Below are 20,641 nucleotides of genomic sequence, written 5' to 3' on the forward strand. Positions count from 1 at the left end.
GTAAATATACCCTTGCAAAATGCAAGTAACGAAACCAAAATGTCTGTATTCTTGGTTAATAAAAACTACCAAATTTGTCGATTTTCATACTCAAATGATCCTGTTGTCCATGCTGTAAAATTAAAATTAAAATTAAAATGTGTACATTGTAGGATGTTAACCCTCAACAGGTATGAAATCACACAAAAAATATGATTAGGAAGAAACTTCTTTTCCTTGGTTGAGGAAGCTGAGATCCTTTAAACGTGTGCAGCACAATGTTGGAGATGTTCTACCAGTCTGTTGTGGCCAGTGCTCTGTTCTCCTCCATCTGTTGGGGAAGCAGCATCACAAACAGACTTAACAAACCGATCGGGAAGGCTGGCTCCGTTATTGGCTGCAAACAGGAGACATTTGAAGCGGTGGTGGAGAGGAGGGCACTGAACAAACTGTCATCCATCATCGATAATCCTGACCACCCTCTCCACCCCACACTGCTTTGGTGTTGCATGGACTGCCACAGAAAATCATTCCTACCACAGGCAATACAACTTTTTAACACTTCATCACTGAGTGTTAGATAAGATGTATATACAAACACTCGTTTTAGTTTCATCTTGTACATTTTTATTCCCCACTTGTATATATGTTTGTACATTATTTCCTTTGTATTTTTTTATCTTTATTTTTGAATAGTTGTTCTTGTATTCCATCCTATTTTTAATTTCTTATATATTCTGTATGTGTGCTGTGTGTCTTATATTTTGCTGCTGTAGCACTGAAATTTCCCAATTTGGGATCAATGAAGTCTATCTAATCTAAACCTTTTTTTACTGTTTAAGAGTGAAGTCAATGAATATTTGGACTGTAAAGCTCTGAAGACTGTGCAGTTATATTTAACTCTTGTGACCGCACATGACTGAATGATATTGGCTATTGCCTTGCTGGACTTTGTAGACTCCCTGGATTGTTTTGTTGTATGAATCTGCAAATGTTCTTAATACATAAAAAATATATATATATATATTAAACAATAGAGATATGGCCTACATTATGAAAACAGATTGCTTTTTTTCAAGGAATGGTTCAATAACATGTTTCTGTGAATCAATTATTCAATAGTAAAGGTGTTTTATTTAATTATCAGGAATTTCTTAAACAATATCAGATAAGTGTGACTCCTAAACAGTTTGTCATAGTCTTTGATGCTATCCCATCTTGGGTATTGATGAAATTGACTCACCTATTGGAACAGTGTGATTTAAGCCATCTGTTTGTAAAAACAACCGTAAGATCCGTGCTCTATTACAATATATATTTTTTTCTATTTCACTTGGAATAGCTTATTGGAACAATTGTGTAGGCAATTCATACTGCAAAAAGGTTTGGACTCTCCCACAAAAATTATTTTTGGTCAATAAGGTTAAAGAATTTTTAATTTAAAATTATTCATTGGATCCTTTTTTGTCAAATTCAAAAATAATGTAGACCTGAGATGTGCCTTCTGTACCTGCCTGTAACTTTACATTTATATATTAAGAAAACTATACTATACAAACAAAAAAGCAATTAAAACTGTAAGATTGTGCTCCCTATTTAATGTTTTCAATTCATTTATTTTCTATTCTTTGCTAACCCCTGGCATGTTTGATATTAATTTATTTTGGTTCTAACTTGTTCTTCTATTCGTTTGGCTTTATGTATAGCTCTGTATATTTTTCTATATCTAGGCCTACTTAAAAAAAAGATAATGCGGGGAACTTTTTTTACATTATGTATGAATACATTTTATAATGAAAAACGGGGGAACACAAAAGTAGTCTAAATACACAAAAAAACATTTAAAATAAACAACCAAAAATAACAAACAAATATTAATAAAAATATTATTACTTGAAAAAACACCGAGAGACTACTGTGCATGCAACTAATCGATTTGGCAAAGCAGTGATGACCAGTAGACTCAGCACGCATAGCCTTTTCCAGTAAGTTTAGCCATTAAGGGAAGCGGGGACGATGTAGGCCTACATAAATGTAACATGACCTATGTACATGACTCAAGTTGCTACACGGATGTATTTAAGTCAAGGACAGTTGATTTGCGCCGCCCAGTGTTTTGCTTAAAAGCAGGAATCAGAACAGAACACTTTCGATGTGTGTATGTATTGTCTCTTTATGGAGGTTCGTTCATATAAAATATAGTAAGCGTTTCATTTGGGATGTTTTTTTATTTTTTAAATAGCGCCTTACATTTTTAAATGAGGTTTTATCTGACCGTGTGAGAGAGGCAGAGTTTGTAAGGGGAAAAAAAGTTTCTTTAGAAGTCTTTTTTTGAATTTTTCTTTATAGTTTTCCTCAAACCATGGCGTGTGTAGGAAACGGCATGTCAGGTAAGCTTTCTGTGGCACTCAACGTAGTAGTTCAAGTCAAATTCAAGTTGCGGAAGTTAACGTTTGTATTTTTTATTGCTATATTTTTAAATGGCCCGCGGCTACATGTAGGCTAACAACCACAGTGGCAACATTTTAACCATTTAGATAGCCAGAAGTTAACGCTGCCTTGTGTCATTTTGAACGTGTGTAGTACACACTAATGTTGTTTTATTCCTCCTCAGATGCGAGGATAGGGGAGGCCCTGATCAAAGAGTAAGTTTCCTCTCTCTTATCTCAAGTTATAGAGCCCAAGATAGATTGTGTTCAATCAGTCATTTAGTTAGTTTAAAATAACATGAGACCATAACAACAATACAAAAAAAAACGATTAATCACTGAATTTAGAAGGGCTGATTGGTTGGTTGATTAATCATCGATATTTTAAAATAAAAAAGTAAAAGGTTCCATTTCATCTGTGATGACATCTGGATAGGTCCACACATCGTACCATATTTCAAAACTAGAGCTGAAATGATTAGAGATAAGATGAGCTACACAATATGAGTCAACAACAATTTAGATAATTGATTCATTGTTTAAATCATTTTTCAAGCTAAAATACCAAACATATTGCTGTTCTCAAATGTGAAGATTTGCTGCCTTTTTCCATTTTGGACAAAACAAGTTTGAATGGGTTTTCCTTCAATGTTCGGACATTTTGCAAACCAAATGATTAACTGGGAAAATTTATGTTATTTACCCTGAACTAAAACCGGTAATTTCTTCAGCCCAGTGTATCTAAAGCACTGCTGAACACACTCTGTAAATCATAAAGTTTGTTTTACTTCCACTTCACTCACTAATCATTGCTTTGGAAACTTTGGTTTGTTAATGAAAATAATACCATTTTCTAATCTAAAGCAAGTTTCAGTTTCATTTCACAGTAACAGCTGTTGCGCTCTTACAGTAAATCACACCTCTCATAAACAGTGTTGCATCATGACTCATATAAGGAAGACCACAAATGAAGAAACATCATCAGCCTCTGGAAAGTTAAAATGCAATTTCCTTGTATGTGAAAACCTACTTTTAAAATTATCAACAATCCATAATCTACGCTCATTTATTTTGTGCTAAATCGCAGAGATTAATGAAATCCCAAAATTGATTGTTTAATATATGCCTTTTCACCATGAATTTTTGGGGGTCAATTCTTAATGAGAACATTAACCTGTTTCATTATAAAAAAATGTTTGAGGGTTGCAAACTTGTTTGTACAATGTACAGCATAAATTCTCTGAGAATCTAGGAATTGGATTGGAATTGAATCGATTCAGGAAAATTATTAGCCCTACTCCACAGTATAGTGTTAATGGGTAGGGGTCAGTTTGTATGGAGGGAATTAAGGACCATAACTAACTAACTAACTAAATAATACATAAATAAATAAAAAATAAATGTATAATTATACAGTGTCTAAATGTGTTTCTCTTTATTTATACTTGTATTTATGCTTTTATACTTTTATCTACACTTTTATTCATCCATAGCGTAACTTGCTGCAGGGACAAAATATGTCATCAGAAGTCAGGGTGCAGGCTCTACCCTGTGATTGGTGGTTAAACTTGAATCTACTGCTTTAGCTTAATTCAAGATGGCAGCTCACACACCCATAGCCAGCACCTGAAACCTGGTTGCAAGCACCAATCGAAGATAAGGATAATAATAAGAAAAAGAAGAGCTAACAAAGTTAGTTTACATAATTTGGGGTAAGCTTTATAGTTAAGTGTTTAAAGTAGTCTTAGTAGCTCTTTGCATACATATCCACAGTTATATTACATATAAGTGGAGTAACCGTAAATTCATCTTAAGTTAACATTACCTTGTTAACTGTCAGCCACATATGGTAAAACATGCTAACGTTAATTTTGTTTTAAAAGTAGTTCTGCAAACCGAAGATTTCATTTCCTAACTTTTAACTTAGTGTCAGCGAAATGAAAAACACAGGGGTTGTCAATGCCTTAAAGCTCCATTGTGTAATTTTGAGTTGATTCTTAACAAAATCCCCTTTGTTCTGTCACAAATATTTGCTCATTCATGTGTAATTACTTCCACCAACTAATTGCCAGTCTTGTACGCGTAGAATCTGCCATTCAGAATCATTCAAGCGAGTCACTCAAATGGCGGCAGCCATGTTGCACCTCAATCTTTAAAATACATTAGCCAAAGAGGGACATACCGCCGCCTTTCACGCTTTTACACTCAGTCAGTGGCACTGTGACGAATGCCAGCCGGGAGATTGTGTGGCAAATGGAGACCGACAGTAAGAAGACTTGCTGGCAAACGAGGACGAGTGGCCTCAGAGCCGGTTCCGACTTCTTCGAGCTGTCCTGTTGGATCTTTGTGCTGTTTTGGACCCAGCGTTACAGAGGAGCACTCGGAGAAACCACGCTGTGCCAGTCCCACTCCAAGAGGGGTCAGTCCGGCGTCCCATGGCACTTTCTCGGAGTAGCGCTAGGTGTTTTTTTGCATCAACTTCAATATCGGACCATTTCTTTTTAATCTGGGCCACGGTCTGACCTCTGAGGCTGTGGCATTAACTGTGTCTGCAACATGTTGTCACTCTACAGCTTTTGTGGCATTAGTAACGCCCACACTGTGCCCTCCAAACATATTTTTCTCTTTTCTACCTCTCTAACAAGAGCTGCAACTTCACATTGAGTGAAAGTCCTTGGGCACGGTTTTATAAATCTGAATATTTCTGTGTACTCACATCCTACGTTTCGTCTGTACGCCACTTCTGACGCAAATAAGACCCCTGGGCTTTTTTGTACAATGCAGTTCATTTCACCACTAGGGAAAGTATTTTATTTATTTTTTGGCCTTACCAGCTCTGCTCTTCCTTACCACTCCAAGGTCTATGACACTCTCTGCCCCCATGTCAAACATAGTTGTAAATATTTGTAAACAGTTTCTCAAATATTATAGGTAATATTAGTGTGCTGTTCCAAGAGCATCACATACTTAGAGAATGGTTGTTACTGGGACCAATTTAAATTTAGGCAAGTCAAGTTGCCTTTTGTCCCTTTCAGTGTCCCAAGGAAACCAAGAAACTGTTAACATCAATAGACCTAACAGTTTCTTCCCCAAGCCTGCTACATATAAAATGTCTCACAGTATAGTAAAGTTGAAAAAAAAATTGTCTTGTAGTTAATTGAAAATGCACTAGGTGCTGTTTAATAAGTGTAGGTTTATTGTAAATTTATTCATAACAGAAAAGTATGATCACAAATTAAAAGGCATGTTAAACAGGTTATTCAATTACCATAACTGTTATGTTTAAATCTAATGTCCATGAGCTTTACTACACTGACATTTTTGAAGTCTAAAAACTATTGAAGTACATGCAATGTCAATTACTAATCCTAACTGTTAAATCCAAAATACATAATATATATTATGTATGCCTAATACATACTTCTAAAGTGGTAACACCAGGACACATCTATTACAGGACTCACATGGTTGCACTACTAGTGGGCCAGTTCCAGCTATTGAAAACCCTTTTTATGTGAATTTGGAAAAAAACACGTTTACCTGTGAAGGTGGTGACTGCTGGAGCAGAGCAATTATTTCAGTTTAATATTTTATAAAATTCAATTATTAAAGACAGAATAATGAACTGCTAATAGTCTGTCTGTCCTTTCTACAGAAGAAGCTGAACTAAAAATGTTGTTCTTGCATTGTCATCACATGTATGCTTCATCTGAGGACTTGCAGTATTATGTGACCAAATTCTATGTCAAATGTTATTCTATAAATTGTGTATCATATGCAAGAACACACTTTTTTTGTGATATGTACATTTTGGGAATAAACAGCATTTGTAAATAGGCTTAAAACAAAAAGTAACGTTAAGTTACTTACCGGAAAAACTAAACAGACTTCTTTGAGTGTCTTGTAACGTTAGTACAACGGAACATGCAACATTTTCAAGGACTTAGCTGAGAGAACAGGAATTATATCGGCCCTGAGTGAGACAGAAAAAAATTAAGCTGTATTCATGCTCCTCTAAGCGCACAGCAAGTGAGGCTGCAACATATATTATGAGACAGGGCTACAGGGTGATGTGATGGAGGGAGAGAACCTGGTGGCTGCCTTCTTTTGATTTACCAGCTGACATAATTCAACTTTACATGCTGTGTGGCCTGAAGATCCATGATTACCGCCACCACCAGGTATAATGAGCGTGGATCGGAATGTCTAGTATTTACAATATTTCCAAATAATAATAAAATAAAAAATAATTTAAAAAAAAGAACATATTATGAATCCTCCTTTTCTTCTTAATCTACAGTGCAAACCAAGAGAGCCCGATCGACTAGTTGAGCGTGCTGGGTCTGTAACAGAAGCTTTAACCCGCCCCCTGACTTTTGATGACTAAAGTTGACAGATATATGTTGTCCCTGCAGCAAGTTACGCTATGGATAAATAAAAGTATAAAAACTATGAAAGTAAAAATAAATGTATAACTAAAAGTATAAATAAATATACACACATTTTGACATTTAATTATATAATTACATATTTGTATTGATTTATTTATTTAGTTATGGCCCTTAATTCCCTATATAAGTTTGGGACAGGGCCTGTTTTTTAATATCCTGTTCTCTTCCAGGGTGATAGAGGAGGAACTGAAGGACGTACCCTCAGAGGACTTCCCACCCCTTACTCCGCTGGCAGACTTAAAGACTGACCAGGAGCAGAAGATGGTGACCCAGCTGGCCAAAATGATCTGCATCGTCGGCGACAAGCTTCAAGGCGACCAGGAGTTCAAAGAGTGAGTCTGAGCCGCTGTATCTCACTGCTCATAGTAGAATACTGAAAACGTCTATAGCATTGATTCCAAACCAGGGGTACGTGTACCCCAGGGGGTACTTCTGCAGTTGCCAGGGGTTAAGTGGAAAGATTTCAGAGTAGATCTACTAATTTGAAAAAACTGAAATTATGATTTGATTAGATTAAACTTTATTGTCAGAGTACAAGTACAAAGACAACGAAATGCAGTTTGCATCCAACCAGAAGTGCAAAAAGAGCAGAAAAGTGCAATGTGATATTCAAGTATACAGGACAAGAAATATAGTGCAGTGTAGACAATAGTGTACAGTTGGTTAACAGAAGGTGGTTTAGAGTAATATAAATTAAATATAAATGTGTGCAGTGTATTAGCAGTTACCTTATAAGAGCAGAATAACTATGGCTATGTAATATGAACAATGTATGAACAACATGTACAGATATGTGCAGTGTAGCAGCAGTAACATTATAATAGTAGTAAAAATAATAGATATATGCAGTGTATTATTATAAGAAAAACTGAATAAATATGGATATTCAGTATGAACCATATAGACAGATATGTACATTTAAAAGAATATATCCACATACTAACATTAAGTCAACTTCAACACCGGAACACTGCATGTTGTAGCTATGTAAGAGTGTGTGAAAACTAGTTAGCAAGCGAGCACTGAAGTTATATATTAAATAACGAATAAATGGTAGAGCTAACTAGTTAAAAGTAACGTTAACTGCCTTAACAGTTCAAATGATCAGCTAAAAGTAACAGAGAAACGGTTAAAATGGCTAAAAGTTGAAATAGTTAGCTAACGGTTGAAAAAGTTAGCTATAAGTAATGGATAAATGGTTGAAACATTTAGTTTCACTCTAAATAGTAATAGCCGAAAAGGCTAGTAGTGTGATTGCAGACCAAACCAACCTAAATATTGATAGTTCAATTTTATGAAATCCTTTTATATAATTAATAGTTCTATACACACAAGTTCATCTGACAAAGCTGTGGGGGGACCTCAGACCAAAAAGGTTGGAAAACCACTGGTCTATGTGATGTAAGTGCTCTTTAGTTTTTCAAGTTTTTTAACACTCAAACTGCCCCTATCCTCTCTTGTCTCTGTTGCAGTGCAATAGATGGGATAGCTGGTTCTTCCTGCTCTAAGTGTGACCGCTTTAAGGCAGTGACAGACAAAGTGTTTCAACATGGGATCAACTGGGAGAGGATTGCTGTGCTCTTCTACGTCGCCGGAAAGCTGGCTGTCAAGGTGGGTTAGCTTATTTTTGCTGTAGATCAGAATAGATTATCACGTGAAAATCTAAAGTACTTAAATCTCCCTCTTTGGCAGAGATAATAGTTTTGTTGTTGCACCAGCATATCGGTTATTTAATTTTGCCTTGCAATTATAGAAAACAAACTATTACCATCACCAGCGATTGGTGCTGAAACATCAGGATATCTGTTCTGAGCTATCCTAAGCTCTATGGAACTCTGCAGAAGTGTTTGTGATTCAACATTCAGGTCATATTTTCTTTCCTTTGGCTTAGTGCTCGGCAAAAAAGACACAAACGTTTTTGGCTGAAATTAGATTGGAAATAACACGAAGCAAGGTTCAGTTCACAATGTTCTGAAGTTTGAATGAGACACACAAACATATATACATTTGCCAACAATCGCTCCCTTTACTTTGATGATGTGAGAGTCAGCGATGGAGTACTCAAGTTGCTGTTCTCTGGACTCGTGACTCCACTTGGACTTGCACATTGATGACTTGGACTTGAGTATTTATGAAATCGGACTCGAGCATTCATGATATAGGACTTGGACGTTGGATGAAGTTTCTGACTAATGCCTCAACGACCGGTATCTACTGTACCAAATGGCAACGCTGACTTCATTGCCACCTAAATGCCTGGGCTGCTCTCTGGTGCTCCGAAACAGACGGTAGAGAACACAGAACCATTGCTACATCTGGCGCTAGTTAACACTATTTACACTGCAGCAAGCTACCGTTAGTTAGTAGCTGCACACGGTTAAAATACTGACAGCTAAACAGTGTAAAGTGTGGCTGTATTTCACTGAAAAGGATTCCAACACCGATACGTACAACAGTCTGCAGCTAAAGACACAGTGCAGTTGCACTATGCCCACTGACGTTTTCCGAAAAACACAGACAGGACTTTATGGTGCGTTCACTTGCAATAAAAAAGAAAAAACGCTACCGAACAAAAGCCTTGTGGTGCATTCAATGTTATTGTAAAAAAGCCTTTTGCCATCTAGTGGTTCTTTTTGTCGTTTAACAGCAATTTACTGGTGAAATACAGTGGGGCAAAAAAGTATTTAGTCAGCCACCAATTGTGCAAGTTGCTGGTATTTTGGCCCATTCCACCATGCAGATCTCCTCTAGAGCAGTAATGTTTTGGGGCTGTCGCTTGGCAACACAGACCTTCAACTGCAGGACCTTGAAATGCTTCTTACAAAGCCACTCCTTCGTTGCCCGGGCGGTGTGTTTGGGATCATTGTCATGCTGAAAGACCCAGCCACGTTTCCTCTTCAATGCCCTTGCTGATGGAAGGAGGTTTTCACTCAAAATCTCACGATACATGGCCCCATTCATTCTTTCCTTTACACGGATCAGTCGTCCTGGTCCCTTTGCAGAAAAACAGTCCCAAAGCATGATGTTTCCACCCTCTGCTTCACAGTAGGTATGGTGTTCTTTGGATGCAACTCAGCATTCTTTCCCCTCCAAACACGACGAGTTGAGTTTTTACCAAAAAGTTCTATTTTGGATTCATCTGACATTGTCCCAATCCTCTTCTGGATCATCCTAATGCTCTCTAGCAAACTCCAGACGGGCCTGGACATGTACTGGCTTAAGCAGGGGGACACGTCTGGCACTGCAGGATTTGAGTCCCTGGCGGCGTAGTGTGTTACTGATGGTAGCCTTTGTTACTTTGGTCCCAGCTCTCTGCAGGTCATTCACTAGGTCCCCCCGTGTGGTTCTGGGATTTTTGCTCACCGTTCTTGTGATCATTTTGACCCCACGGGTTGAGATCTTGCGTGGAGCCCCAGAACAAGGGAGATTATTACTGGTCTTGTATGTCTTCCATTTTCTTAGAATTGTTCCCACAGTTGATTTCTTCACACCAAGCTGCTTACCTATTGCAGATTCAGTCTTCCCAGCCTGGTGTAGGTCTACAATTTTCTCTTCACTCAGCTCTTTGGTCTTGGCCATAGTGGAGTTTGACTGTTTGAGGTTGTGGACAGGTGTCTTTTATACTGATAACAAGTTCAAACAGGTGCCATTAATACAGGTAATGAGTGGAGGACAGAGGAGCCTCTTAAAGAAGAAGTTGCAGGTCTGTGAGAGCCAGAAATCTTGCTTGTTTGTAGGTGACCAAATACTTATTTTCCCGAGGAATTTGCAAATAAATTCATTAAAAATCCTACAATGTGATTTTCTGGATTTTTTTTTTTTTTCTCATTTTGTCTCTCATAGTTGAAGTGTACCTATGATGAAAATTACAGGCCTCTCATCTTTTTAAGTGGGAGAACTTGCACAATTGGTGGCTGACTAAATACTTTTTTGCCCCGCTGTAAGTTGTTATAAGTTTACATTTTAAATAAATCATTTGAATTTTAGCATATGGCCTTAGCAATAAACAAGCTGTTTAATGTCACCGACTGTAGTTTGTGCTCTACTTTAAAAAACAAACAAACACTGGCACCGTTTTTAAAAGCGTCGGTTTAGCACTGGTATAGAAATAAAACGCTAATAGGTCATAAACATTTCATATAAGCTATTTCTTGCAGGGGCAGCGTGTGTGCTCTCCACCTGCGACTGTAGTCGAAAGATGCAGAGGGATGCGGACTTTAGTGACTCGGACTTGAACACTGGGAACTCGAGACTCGACTCAAACTCAGTTAATGGTGTGTTGACTCGGACTCTTCTTTGGTGACTCGGACTCGAACACTAGGGACTCGAGACTTGACTGACTTGACAGATGGTGACTCGACTACACCACTGGTGAGAGTAAATAGATAAGAAAGGGGCACAAGAGGAAAAGAGGATTGGTTCAAGGTAGGTTCACGCAGATACAGAAACCTTTTAACAATTTACAACAGATGAGAGGCTTTGTTGAACTTTGAGCGCATAGGTCCTTTTTCTCTTTTTTGTTAATATAGGTTTCAATGGAATTTATTGGATACAGAGCATTGCAAACCTTTTCCTTTACCTTCGCCACAGATGCAGCTAACTCCACTTCAAGTTCAGATTGCTCTTTCCTCTCTTATTTCCTTCTCCGTTTGCTCCAGATTATGTTTACCCTTGAGTAACTTTTGGCAGGCAAGAAAAGCAGCCATGCCAGCTTCTGGGCGGAGGTAGTAGAGATACTTGAGGTCCTAGATTTTGAACGATGCCTTCTGCTGCTGATATTGGAGATACTTAATACTGTCATTTGGCTTGGTTTCATCATTCATCATTTCAGTAAAGTCACAAGATGTGGCTCATTCAATTCCAGACTTTGAAAGTTTTCAAAATGGTTATTATTTCCTCCAAGTCCAGGTTCCTTTTGAGTCCATGTTGTGAGACATCTTCAATAAACCCATGGTTATTTTGATTGTGGTATTAAGGAAATGGCTCGTGTAACGTAATTGCATTATCCAATATTTGCATCAAGCTTAGTTTGCACTTGTAAGGCATTATCGTCATTTTTCATGAGCTTTTTCATTAAAGTGATTGTACCTTTAATTTGATGACTTTGGATTTCCTTGCTTTCTGAAGTTTCTTAAATTTACATGCCAAGGCTTTTGTCAGTGAGTTTGTCATCATCATCACCCATATTGAGGGCAACCACTCGTACATGCACTACAATTTAAAAACTTAAAGAGCACAAATATCAGCCACAATACACATTCACATTAATCAATAATCCACTACTTGGGCACTTTAGGTTCACAAACAAGAGATTCACTTCATATCCACATGTTAATTCATACTTTGAGCAACAGCAAATGCAACAATCGGCAACACTGCGTCCCCAGTACGGCAGGAACCATATTCAAACTGTGTCAAGCAAGAAGGAAACTCACAGTATGAACAAATGAAGTTACTGTGTGCATTCCTTCATTTTGCTGCAGCAAGCTTAGTCAAAGTCTGCATCCAAAGTGACTGAGTGATCCATCTTTTCAAGGGGAATTTATCGAGCAAAGCATCCGAAGATGAACACACGTGTGCTCCATGGCCGTGTTTCTGTTGACAATGCTGTAGTGACTATCGATACAATTAGCTGCTGAGAGGGCTAATGCAGCTAGGTCTGTCCGTCGTGCTGTGTCCAAATAAAGAGCCATAACTGCATTCCATTTCGATTATTGTAAACAAAACCGTTTTACCTTACAAGATGCTCTTTGATGTGGCAGCAAGTGGACCAAAAATAGGGGCTTCCACTTTTCCCTTCTCTGTTTCAAACAAAACTTATTTTTTTTGGATCAGTTTTAGTTTTTATTATTTATTTGATGCTATAAAAAAATGGGGTAAAACATCATGATTGACAGCTATGATTGGTGTGTGGGTGGGACTTTGATACCGCATCTCCACCACCCGATTACCACTGCGCAGACTCTGGCTCCAAAATTACAAGACGACAGTTCCCTTTCCCGTGAGATTTTGCCTTCACTTTTGTACACCTGAGAGGAAGTGCAAGATGCGTTGTCCATTTTTATATACATACAGTCTATGCTGGTCACACACACACACTTGCCAACAGTGACACAGTGGCAGGCATGCAGTGTAGGTATGCAACCTAAAACACATTCCTTGTTCCTACACATAGGAATGCTAACCCAACTTGAGGCACATTTCACTGTCTATTGATAACTTTGGAATGACATGTTCAACAATCGCACATGCGTGTAATATTCAGGTGTCCACATATTTTTGGATGTTTGTTGCAGTTTTTTTTCCAATAATCCAGCGAGGTCATTAAAACAAACTACAGAGTTTGTCAGCAGCTTCACTTTGTGTATGAACCTTGTGTTTCTGTTGTTCATCAGATGGTGAAGGCCCATCTCCCTCAATCAGTGAGGGAGATCCTGAGGTGGACTGTAGATTTTTTCAGAAACAATCTACTGGGCTGGATCCGGGAACATGGAGGATGGGTATGTGGGCCTTCGTTTCTTCCATCTTCTTCATTTCAGAGCACTTTCTTCAACCATGTTAGCTCTGTGGTCAGAGGAACATGAGACTGTTGTTCATGTTGTCTCACTGTATGAGATTATTCAGCAGTGTAGATAAAGCTATATCTAGTTTGTTTTTGGGTGGACTGCAGCAAGGTGGGCCAGCCTTATAGGTGGGAAAGTCTGTCCCTCACTTACAGAGTGAGTGATGAAGTTACACCATTCGTGGGTTGAGGGTTGGAGTTTCCCCATTCGACGTTGCTCTTTTAAAACGAATAGGCACTAAGCTGCTATACAAAATTATTATTATTATTATTATTATTATTATTATGATGTCCTTTTAAGATGCTTTTACAGTGAGGCCCAACAATTGCAGAAGTTTAGCACAATGACCATTGACCATACACAGTTCTCGCCGGACATTCCCAGACCGAATTGCTCTTTCCTCTCTTATTTCCTTCTCTGTTTGCTCCAGATTATGTTTACCCTTGAGTAACTTTTGGCAGGCAAGAAAAGCAGCCATGCCAGCTTCTGGGCGGAGGTAGTAGAGAGGTGCGACCGAATCGCAAATGCAAATTAATCTGAAACATTTTCTATTTCTAAGGCGCCTAAATTCTAAAATACCTTTGTATGTGATTGGATAGACCTACAACCAATCAGAGCAACGGAACAATAACCAATTTGATATCTGGGAATAAAATAAAGTTGTCATTTAGTTGCATAAATGTTTTTCATTCTTATCTTCTGAAATATTTTTTCCAGGAGTGATTATGATGCACCACATGATAAGAGCTGTCTCTCCACAGATCAACAGTTTCTCCGAGCTGGCTGTGGCATCCATGCAGAACGTGTCATCAATGACCTGTCATAGCTATAGCCTCGTCCTGATCTTTGTCGCCGGCCTGGCTCTAGGAAGTGTCATCAGCTGGAAACTAACCAAAAGGCTCTGAGGCGCCAAATATCCATTGTGTTTCCCCTATATTCATTCTGCAGCTGCACACCACCATGAACTGCAGCGACACACTGCCCTGAGTCACTGAATGAGGCAGTGGTTAGTTCACGTCTGTAACAGCAGGACAGTCGAGTATTTCTAAACTGCTAAAGTTAGTTGAACAGGTGAAGTAAAGATATATTGTTGGTAGTGTTAGCCTACTGGTAGTCTCACATTGCCAAACCTATCGATAAATATTTAAAGAAAGTTGAGAACGGAATTTGGTGTTGTGGTATCCCCCCCATCTGCCAGGCTAAAGCAGTCAACGTAGGGGAAACACTGGTGGTTATGTTTTAAGATCTTCCTAAAATAAAACTTGTAAGTATCAAACGTTTGTTTGCCACAGAGCTTATTTTCTGCAATATTCCAATGGAAATATCCCATTGGCATTTGTTAAGGGAACCAGGGTGATGCTAACTTCTGGGTTGGCCTGCAAAAATGTCCTCCCTGCGGCACTCTATACTAGAGGGTTTATTATTCAGAGTGTCTGACTGTTGTCACATGTCTGACAAAGGGCCCATATGCTGTCATGTCCTGATCACATGCTGCCATGAGATGGCCAAACACACACGTTTCTACCTTCTGTTATCCTTGCAATCTTGAAAACTTGAAAGAAACATTTTGTCAAAGATAGCAACTTTTCTAGAAGACATACTGTATCATGCTAAAAAGATATTCTCTAACATAACTGTGTCCATGTTCAGACACTAGACATGTAACAATACATTTAACTCACGATTCGGTTCACAATACGTTTTTTTTCTCACAATTTAACAGAATGAGCTGCAGACAAATGACTAAATAAAACTGTGCAAAACAGATGTCTCTTATCAAAAGTGCACCTGAGATTGTATTGTATCTTAAATAAAAAATATAAAAACAGATTTTTTTTAAACAAATGCCACATCAAAATAACTAAATCAATAGAAAAAATAAATAAATTAAGAAGACGTAGTGACATCCGGAGTCAAATAAGTAAAATCAAAAGTAGATTATGCCCTAGACCGTTTAAAAATTGCATTGCGTTTTGATTTATCTGATTCATGATGCATCGTTACATCCCTATCAGACACCGTTCGCACTTCGCAGCTACTGGCTATATCCAGACACATCCAGTCTGACGTACTTTATGGTCTTTTCGCGGCTTGGGCAATCACAGACAAAGTCCAACTAGAATTCATTTATACACCTCAAAGAATCTAAGTGGGAATTTTCATATATACATAGACATTTACGTGTCTAATATATGAAAGTAACTTTGATGAGAGAAAGCAGTAAGAATGCTTGGGCGACGCTCATAGGGTGAAATTATGTTACATTCAAAGTGGAAATTTAAGGAGCTTTTACTGCATAATTTGGAGTTGTTGAAGCATGCCATTTAATTGTGAAGAACAGACGTATAGTCCTGGATGTGTTGACAGCATTGATGTTAAGTAGGCCAACTTGTTAATATGGTTAATGCCCCTGAAAAACCGGCAGCGGCCATTGAGTTTTCACATCAAGGAGATAGGGTTGTCCAAGTATGGCCAAGGGTTGCAAAGCATGGCTAATTCACCGGTATTAGCTTGCTTTTGCGGACTCTTTTAAAGACAAAGATAAAGTAAAAGGTAAAACTATTCTGTTAGAAAGGTAAGAATTTTCACTTAAGTTTTACACATTTACAACATACAAACATTACAAGATCATTTATATTTGTATTTAAACATATATTCTGATAGAAGTTAGCCAAAAAGTGTCCAAGCATGGACCCATCCACATCCCAAAATGGCAATGTTGGCTATGTTAAGGCCTCCTGGTTCACAGCAGAAAACAAGTGGCAACACTTAATTATTGTGCCTCCACACTGAGCCAAGTTCAGAAGCCTTGCATGAAGAAAGAATGATTTTTTTTTTTCCAGCAGCAGAGAGGTACGGCTTCAGGCTTTCATGTCATTACATTGTACGCTTCGGATGACGTCATCACGTTATGTGAAGTTCAGTGCAAAACCACGTGTCACCATTCTAATGCAGATAAAACAATTAAATGCCACTGCACATGAAAATGAGTATCGGACACTAAAAAATAATATTTCAAATAACTTGTTAAATATTTTGTACATGTTTCTACATTTAGAAATGTATAGGATCAGTATGTTTTGTGTGTTTTATTTAGGAAGATTTGATGAAAACATTTTTTGACACAATTTCAATATTTTTATTAATTATGGTTTATTGACTTGACATTTTAGCTTAGGTTGTACTAAGAGCTATGAAGCATTTGAAGATACTCCAAGAAATGACATCACAATAAGCAAAAAAATACCAATGTAGGTGATAGGTTGGATATTTAAGCATGCAGGTGTTCAAAGGTATTTCATCTATTCTAAGGAGCTTCCATATAAGGATTAGTTGAGGTAACATTGTCCCACAGAAATAAATAGACTGGAATGTGTGAATCTATTAGAAATATCTTCCATATAAAGGATTAGTTTGAAGGTAACACGGTCCCACAGAAATATATATTGTCGATAGTAATATGGGAGGATAAAAAGGAGTTATTCAGATGTTCAAGTCAGTCTCTCTTGTGCACGCAGCTGTACAGGTGCTGGTCGTATAATTAGAATATCATAAAAAAGTTGATTTATTTCAGTAATTCCATTCAAAAAGTGAAATTTGTATATTATATTCATTCATCACACACAGAGTGATATATTTAAAATGTTCATTTCTTTTAATTGTGATGATTATAACTGACAACTAATGAAAAACCCAAATGCAGTATCTCAGAAAATTAGAATATTACTCATGACCAATACAAAAAAAGGATTTTTAAAAATGTTGGCCAACTGAAAAGTATGAACATGAAAAGTATGAGCATGTACAGCACTCAATACTTAGTTGGGGCTCCTTTTGCCTGAATTACTGCAGCAATGCGGCGTGGCATGGAGTCGATCAGTCTGTGGCACTGCTCAGGTGTTATGAGAGCCCAGGTTGCTCTGATAGTGGCCTTCAGCTCTTCTGCATTGTTGGGTCTGGCGTATCACATCTTCCTCTTCACAATACCCCATAGATTTTCTATAGGGTTAAGGTCAGGCAAGTTTGCTGGCCAATTAAGAACAGGGATACCATGGTCCTTAAACCAGGTACTGGTAGCTTTGGCACTGTGTGCAGGTGCCAAGTCCTGGAAAATGAAATCTGCATCTCCATAAAGTTGGTCAGCAGCAGGAAGCATGAAGTGCTCTAAAACTTCCTGGTAGACGGCTGCGTTGACCCTGGACCTCAGAAAACACAGTGGACCAACACCAGCAGATGACATGGCACCCCAAACCATCACTGACCGTGGAAACTTTACATTGGACTTCAAGCAACGTGGATTCTGTGGCTCTCCTCTCTTCCTCCAGACTCTGGGACCTTGATTTCCAAAGGAAATGCAAAATTTACTTTCATCAGAGAACATAACTTTGGACCACTCAGCAGCAGTCCAGTCCTTTTTGTCTTTAGCCCAGGCGAGACGCTTCTGACGCTGTGTCTTGTTCAGGAGTGGCTTGACACAAGGAATGCGACAGCTGAAACCCATGTCTTGCATACGTCTGTGCGTGGTGGTTCTTGAAGCACTGACTCCAGCTGCAGTCCACTCTTTGTGAATCTCCCCCACATTTTTGAATGGGTTTTGTTTTATAATCCTCTCCAGGGTTATCCGGTTATCCCTATTGCTTGTACACTTTTTTCTACCACATCTTTTCCTTCGCCTCTCTATTAATGTGCTTGGACACAGAGCTCTGTGAACAGCCAGCCTCTTAAGCAATGACCTTTTGTGTCTTGCCCTCCTTGTGCAAGGTGTCAATGGTCGTCTTTTGGACAGCTGTCAAGTCAGCAGTCTTCCCCATGATTGTGTAGCCTACAGAACTAGACTGAGAGACCATTTAAAGGCCTTTGCAGGTGTTTTTGAGTTAATTAGCTGATTAGAGTGTGGCACCAGGTGTCTTCAATATTGAACCTTGTCACAATATTCTAATTTTCTGAGATACTGAATTTGGGGTTTTCATTAGTTGTCAGTTCTAATCATCAAAAGTAAAAGAAATAAACACTTGAAATATATCAGTCTGTGTGGAATGAATGTATACATTATACAAGTTTCACTTTTTGAATGGAATTACTGAAATAAATCAACGTTTTCATGATATTCTAATTATATGATCAGCACCTGTATGTGTACAACGGGCGTTTCCCTGTCATGAGAGTTTGTTTGCTGTTTGAATAAATGTTGCAGTTAACCTGAAATCATCTATTGAAGTCTCTAACATCATTTCCAGATATCGGCCTAATATCAATAGGCACTGGCAGAATAGCGGATCACATATCACACAAAAATCCATTTTGACTGAGTAATGCGGTTGTGTCCGAACAGCAGCAAACCGGACCAATCAGCGTCCAGTGAGGAGCTACTGGCAGCTACGGGTGTGCTTTAGGTGTGTGTGACAGCCACAACTGTTCGTTTAAATCAACAATGGCATACGTTATAGATAGATAGATGGTTCATTCAAGTAAGTGCTTGCCCTTTTCCAAACAGTCTCCAAACCATCTGGCATGTCTTGAATGTCTAGCAGGAGAAATATGCTATACAGCTCCATGCTATTGTAAAGACAAGACTACACACACACCATTTTCAATAATCAATTCCTACTGAAAATGTCCATTTTAATAGTTTAAACATTGAAGTTAACAACCCATTAAACACATGAGCTGGCATTCAGTGTCTCAGCACTGAAGTCCATTTACAATCACATACTACCATGAAACCTAAATTGGTTATATTTGAAATTGTGTCAAATAAAAAAACAATACATGTGTTTATCTAATTTTACTAAATAAACACAAAACATATTGATCCTATAGATTTCTCAATGTAGAAACATGAAAAAAATATTTCTTAAAACAAGTTATTTGAACTCATGGAGTTCATGGATTTTGTTTGTTTTTGAGATATGCTAATTTTTATGTGCAGTGGAGTTTTGATAGTTTTATCTGCAATAGAATGGTGACACGTGGTTTTGCACCGGACTTCACGTAACGGATGACGTCATCACAAGCGAAAAATGTAATGATGAAAGACAAGCCTTAGCTTTCAGCTGCTGCTGAAAAAAAAGGAGCCTTAAATGGTAAAATTGAGGTGTAAATATAAATTGCTACTTACACCCTCTGTATGCCACTGGTTTACGGATTTACAGTTTATTTGCACAAATATTTAATCAATTGTTTATTCGTGACCAATTCCTTAGCAACCTGTTACGACACACGAGTCTCTAAGGTGACGTAGTATGAAGAGCAACGGTTGCAAGTAGTATGAAAGACTGAAAATCTGTGCAAGGACGCAGACAACACTGGCCTTTCACCCAGGAGATTGGGTGTCCCGTGTCACTTAAAATTTACATTTTGTAACATCACCCATGATCCTGCGTCTGACTAAGACGCTAAAGGAGACTTTTTGTGTCAGTAACTAATGCCAAAGGCCCCTGACCAAGTGTCGGTTTTGACAAGCTGGGAGTGAGACTGTGTTGTCCTAAGAATGAAAGAAAGTGATGTGAAAGGATTCCTTCTCTGATTGAAGAATCTTTGCCCTGTGAAGTCAATTCCCAATCATTAAGTGCATACTGTACATAATATAATAACAACTTCTAATTGTGACTGAACACCTTTACCTTGACGGGGAAGAACAATTGCTTTTCACCAAAGAGAAATAAAAATCAAGGTCCTCAAGGATTGCCACTATAACGATTTAGTCTTTGAATTGGTACTTTTCTTTCTGGCAGTTGTAGAGCAATAGCAGTTTAATGCATTGTCTATCATACTAGATATTATTGGTGCTGGTTTGATTTCATGCAAAAAATTTAAAGCTAATATAACTACTGCTGGCCATTGTCAATTAGCACTATTGCCCGACCGATGCATTGTGATGGCTGATGGCGTCTTGGCTAGAATAGAATGCCTTTTATTGTCACTATACATGTACAATGAGATATAAAAGCAACTCCTTTTCCAATGCCAACATGTACATAAAATAAATATGGTTTTATATACAGTGTGGGTTATTGCACATTATTTGAATATTGTTCAATAGAATAGAATAGTGGTGATCATATTCAATGAGTTTATATATATATATATATATATAAAAATGAGCGTAATGATATTGCACAGTATACAGATATTGCACAGTAATGGAATTGCACAGTATTCTCAATAGTATTAAATATTGCACAGTAGGTGGGTAGAAGAAAGTCCGGGGGTTGGGGGG

At 38.0% G+C, this 20,641-nt stretch overlaps 1 protein-coding gene across 3 annotated transcripts; it reads left to right on the top strand.

The window, feature by feature from the left end:
• The first annotated feature begins 2,080 nt into the window (after positions 1-2,080).
• LOC144529549 (apoptosis regulator BAX-like) lies at positions 2,081-14,702 on the top strand. 3 transcript variants are annotated; one of them, XM_078268681.1, is made up of 6 exons: positions 2,081-2,369; positions 2,594-2,624; positions 7,030-7,191; positions 8,332-8,470; positions 13,255-13,359; positions 14,184-14,702. In XM_078268681.1, the coding sequence occupies exons 1-6, from the start codon at positions 2,342-2,344 to the stop codon at positions 14,325-14,327; spliced, it is 609 nt and encodes a 202-aa protein (XP_078124807.1). In that variant the 5' UTR covers positions 2,081-2,341; the 3' UTR covers positions 14,328-14,702. The 3 variants fall into 3 exon arrangements, with proteins under 3 accessions (XP_078124807.1, XP_078124808.1, XP_078124806.1); XM_078268680.1 differs by lacking the exons at positions 2,081-2,369; positions 2,594-2,624 and adding exons at positions 6,533-6,589; positions 6,709-6,749; XM_078268682.1 differs by lacking the exons at positions 2,081-2,369; positions 2,594-2,624; positions 13,255-13,359 and adding exons at positions 5,800-6,589; positions 6,709-6,749.
• Positions 14,703-20,641: the final 5,939 nt, after the last annotated feature.

Source organism: Sander vitreus, chromosome 15 (genome assembly GCF_031162955.1).
Source record: "Sander vitreus isolate 19-12246 chromosome 15, sanVit1, whole genome shotgun sequence".
Classification (NCBI taxonomy): Eukaryota; Metazoa; Chordata; class Actinopteri; order Perciformes; family Percidae; genus Sander; species Sander vitreus.

What these genes read in the sequence shown, in the direction of transcription:
- LOC144529549 (XM_078268680.1), top strand. Translation starts at nt 6,548, where the DNA reads ATGCTGTGTGGCCTGAAGATCCATGATTACCGCCACCACCAG. An exon ending in ATGATTACCGCCACCACCAG is followed by an intron (nt 6,590 to 6,708) that starts GTATAATGAGCG and finishes CTTAATCTACAG; the next exon opens with TGCAAACCAAGAGAGCCCGA. An exon ending in CCGGAAAGCTGGCTGTCAAG is followed by an intron (nt 8,471 to 13,254) that starts GTGGGTTAGCTT and finishes GTTGTTCATCAG; the next exon opens with ATGGTGAAGGCCCATCTCCC.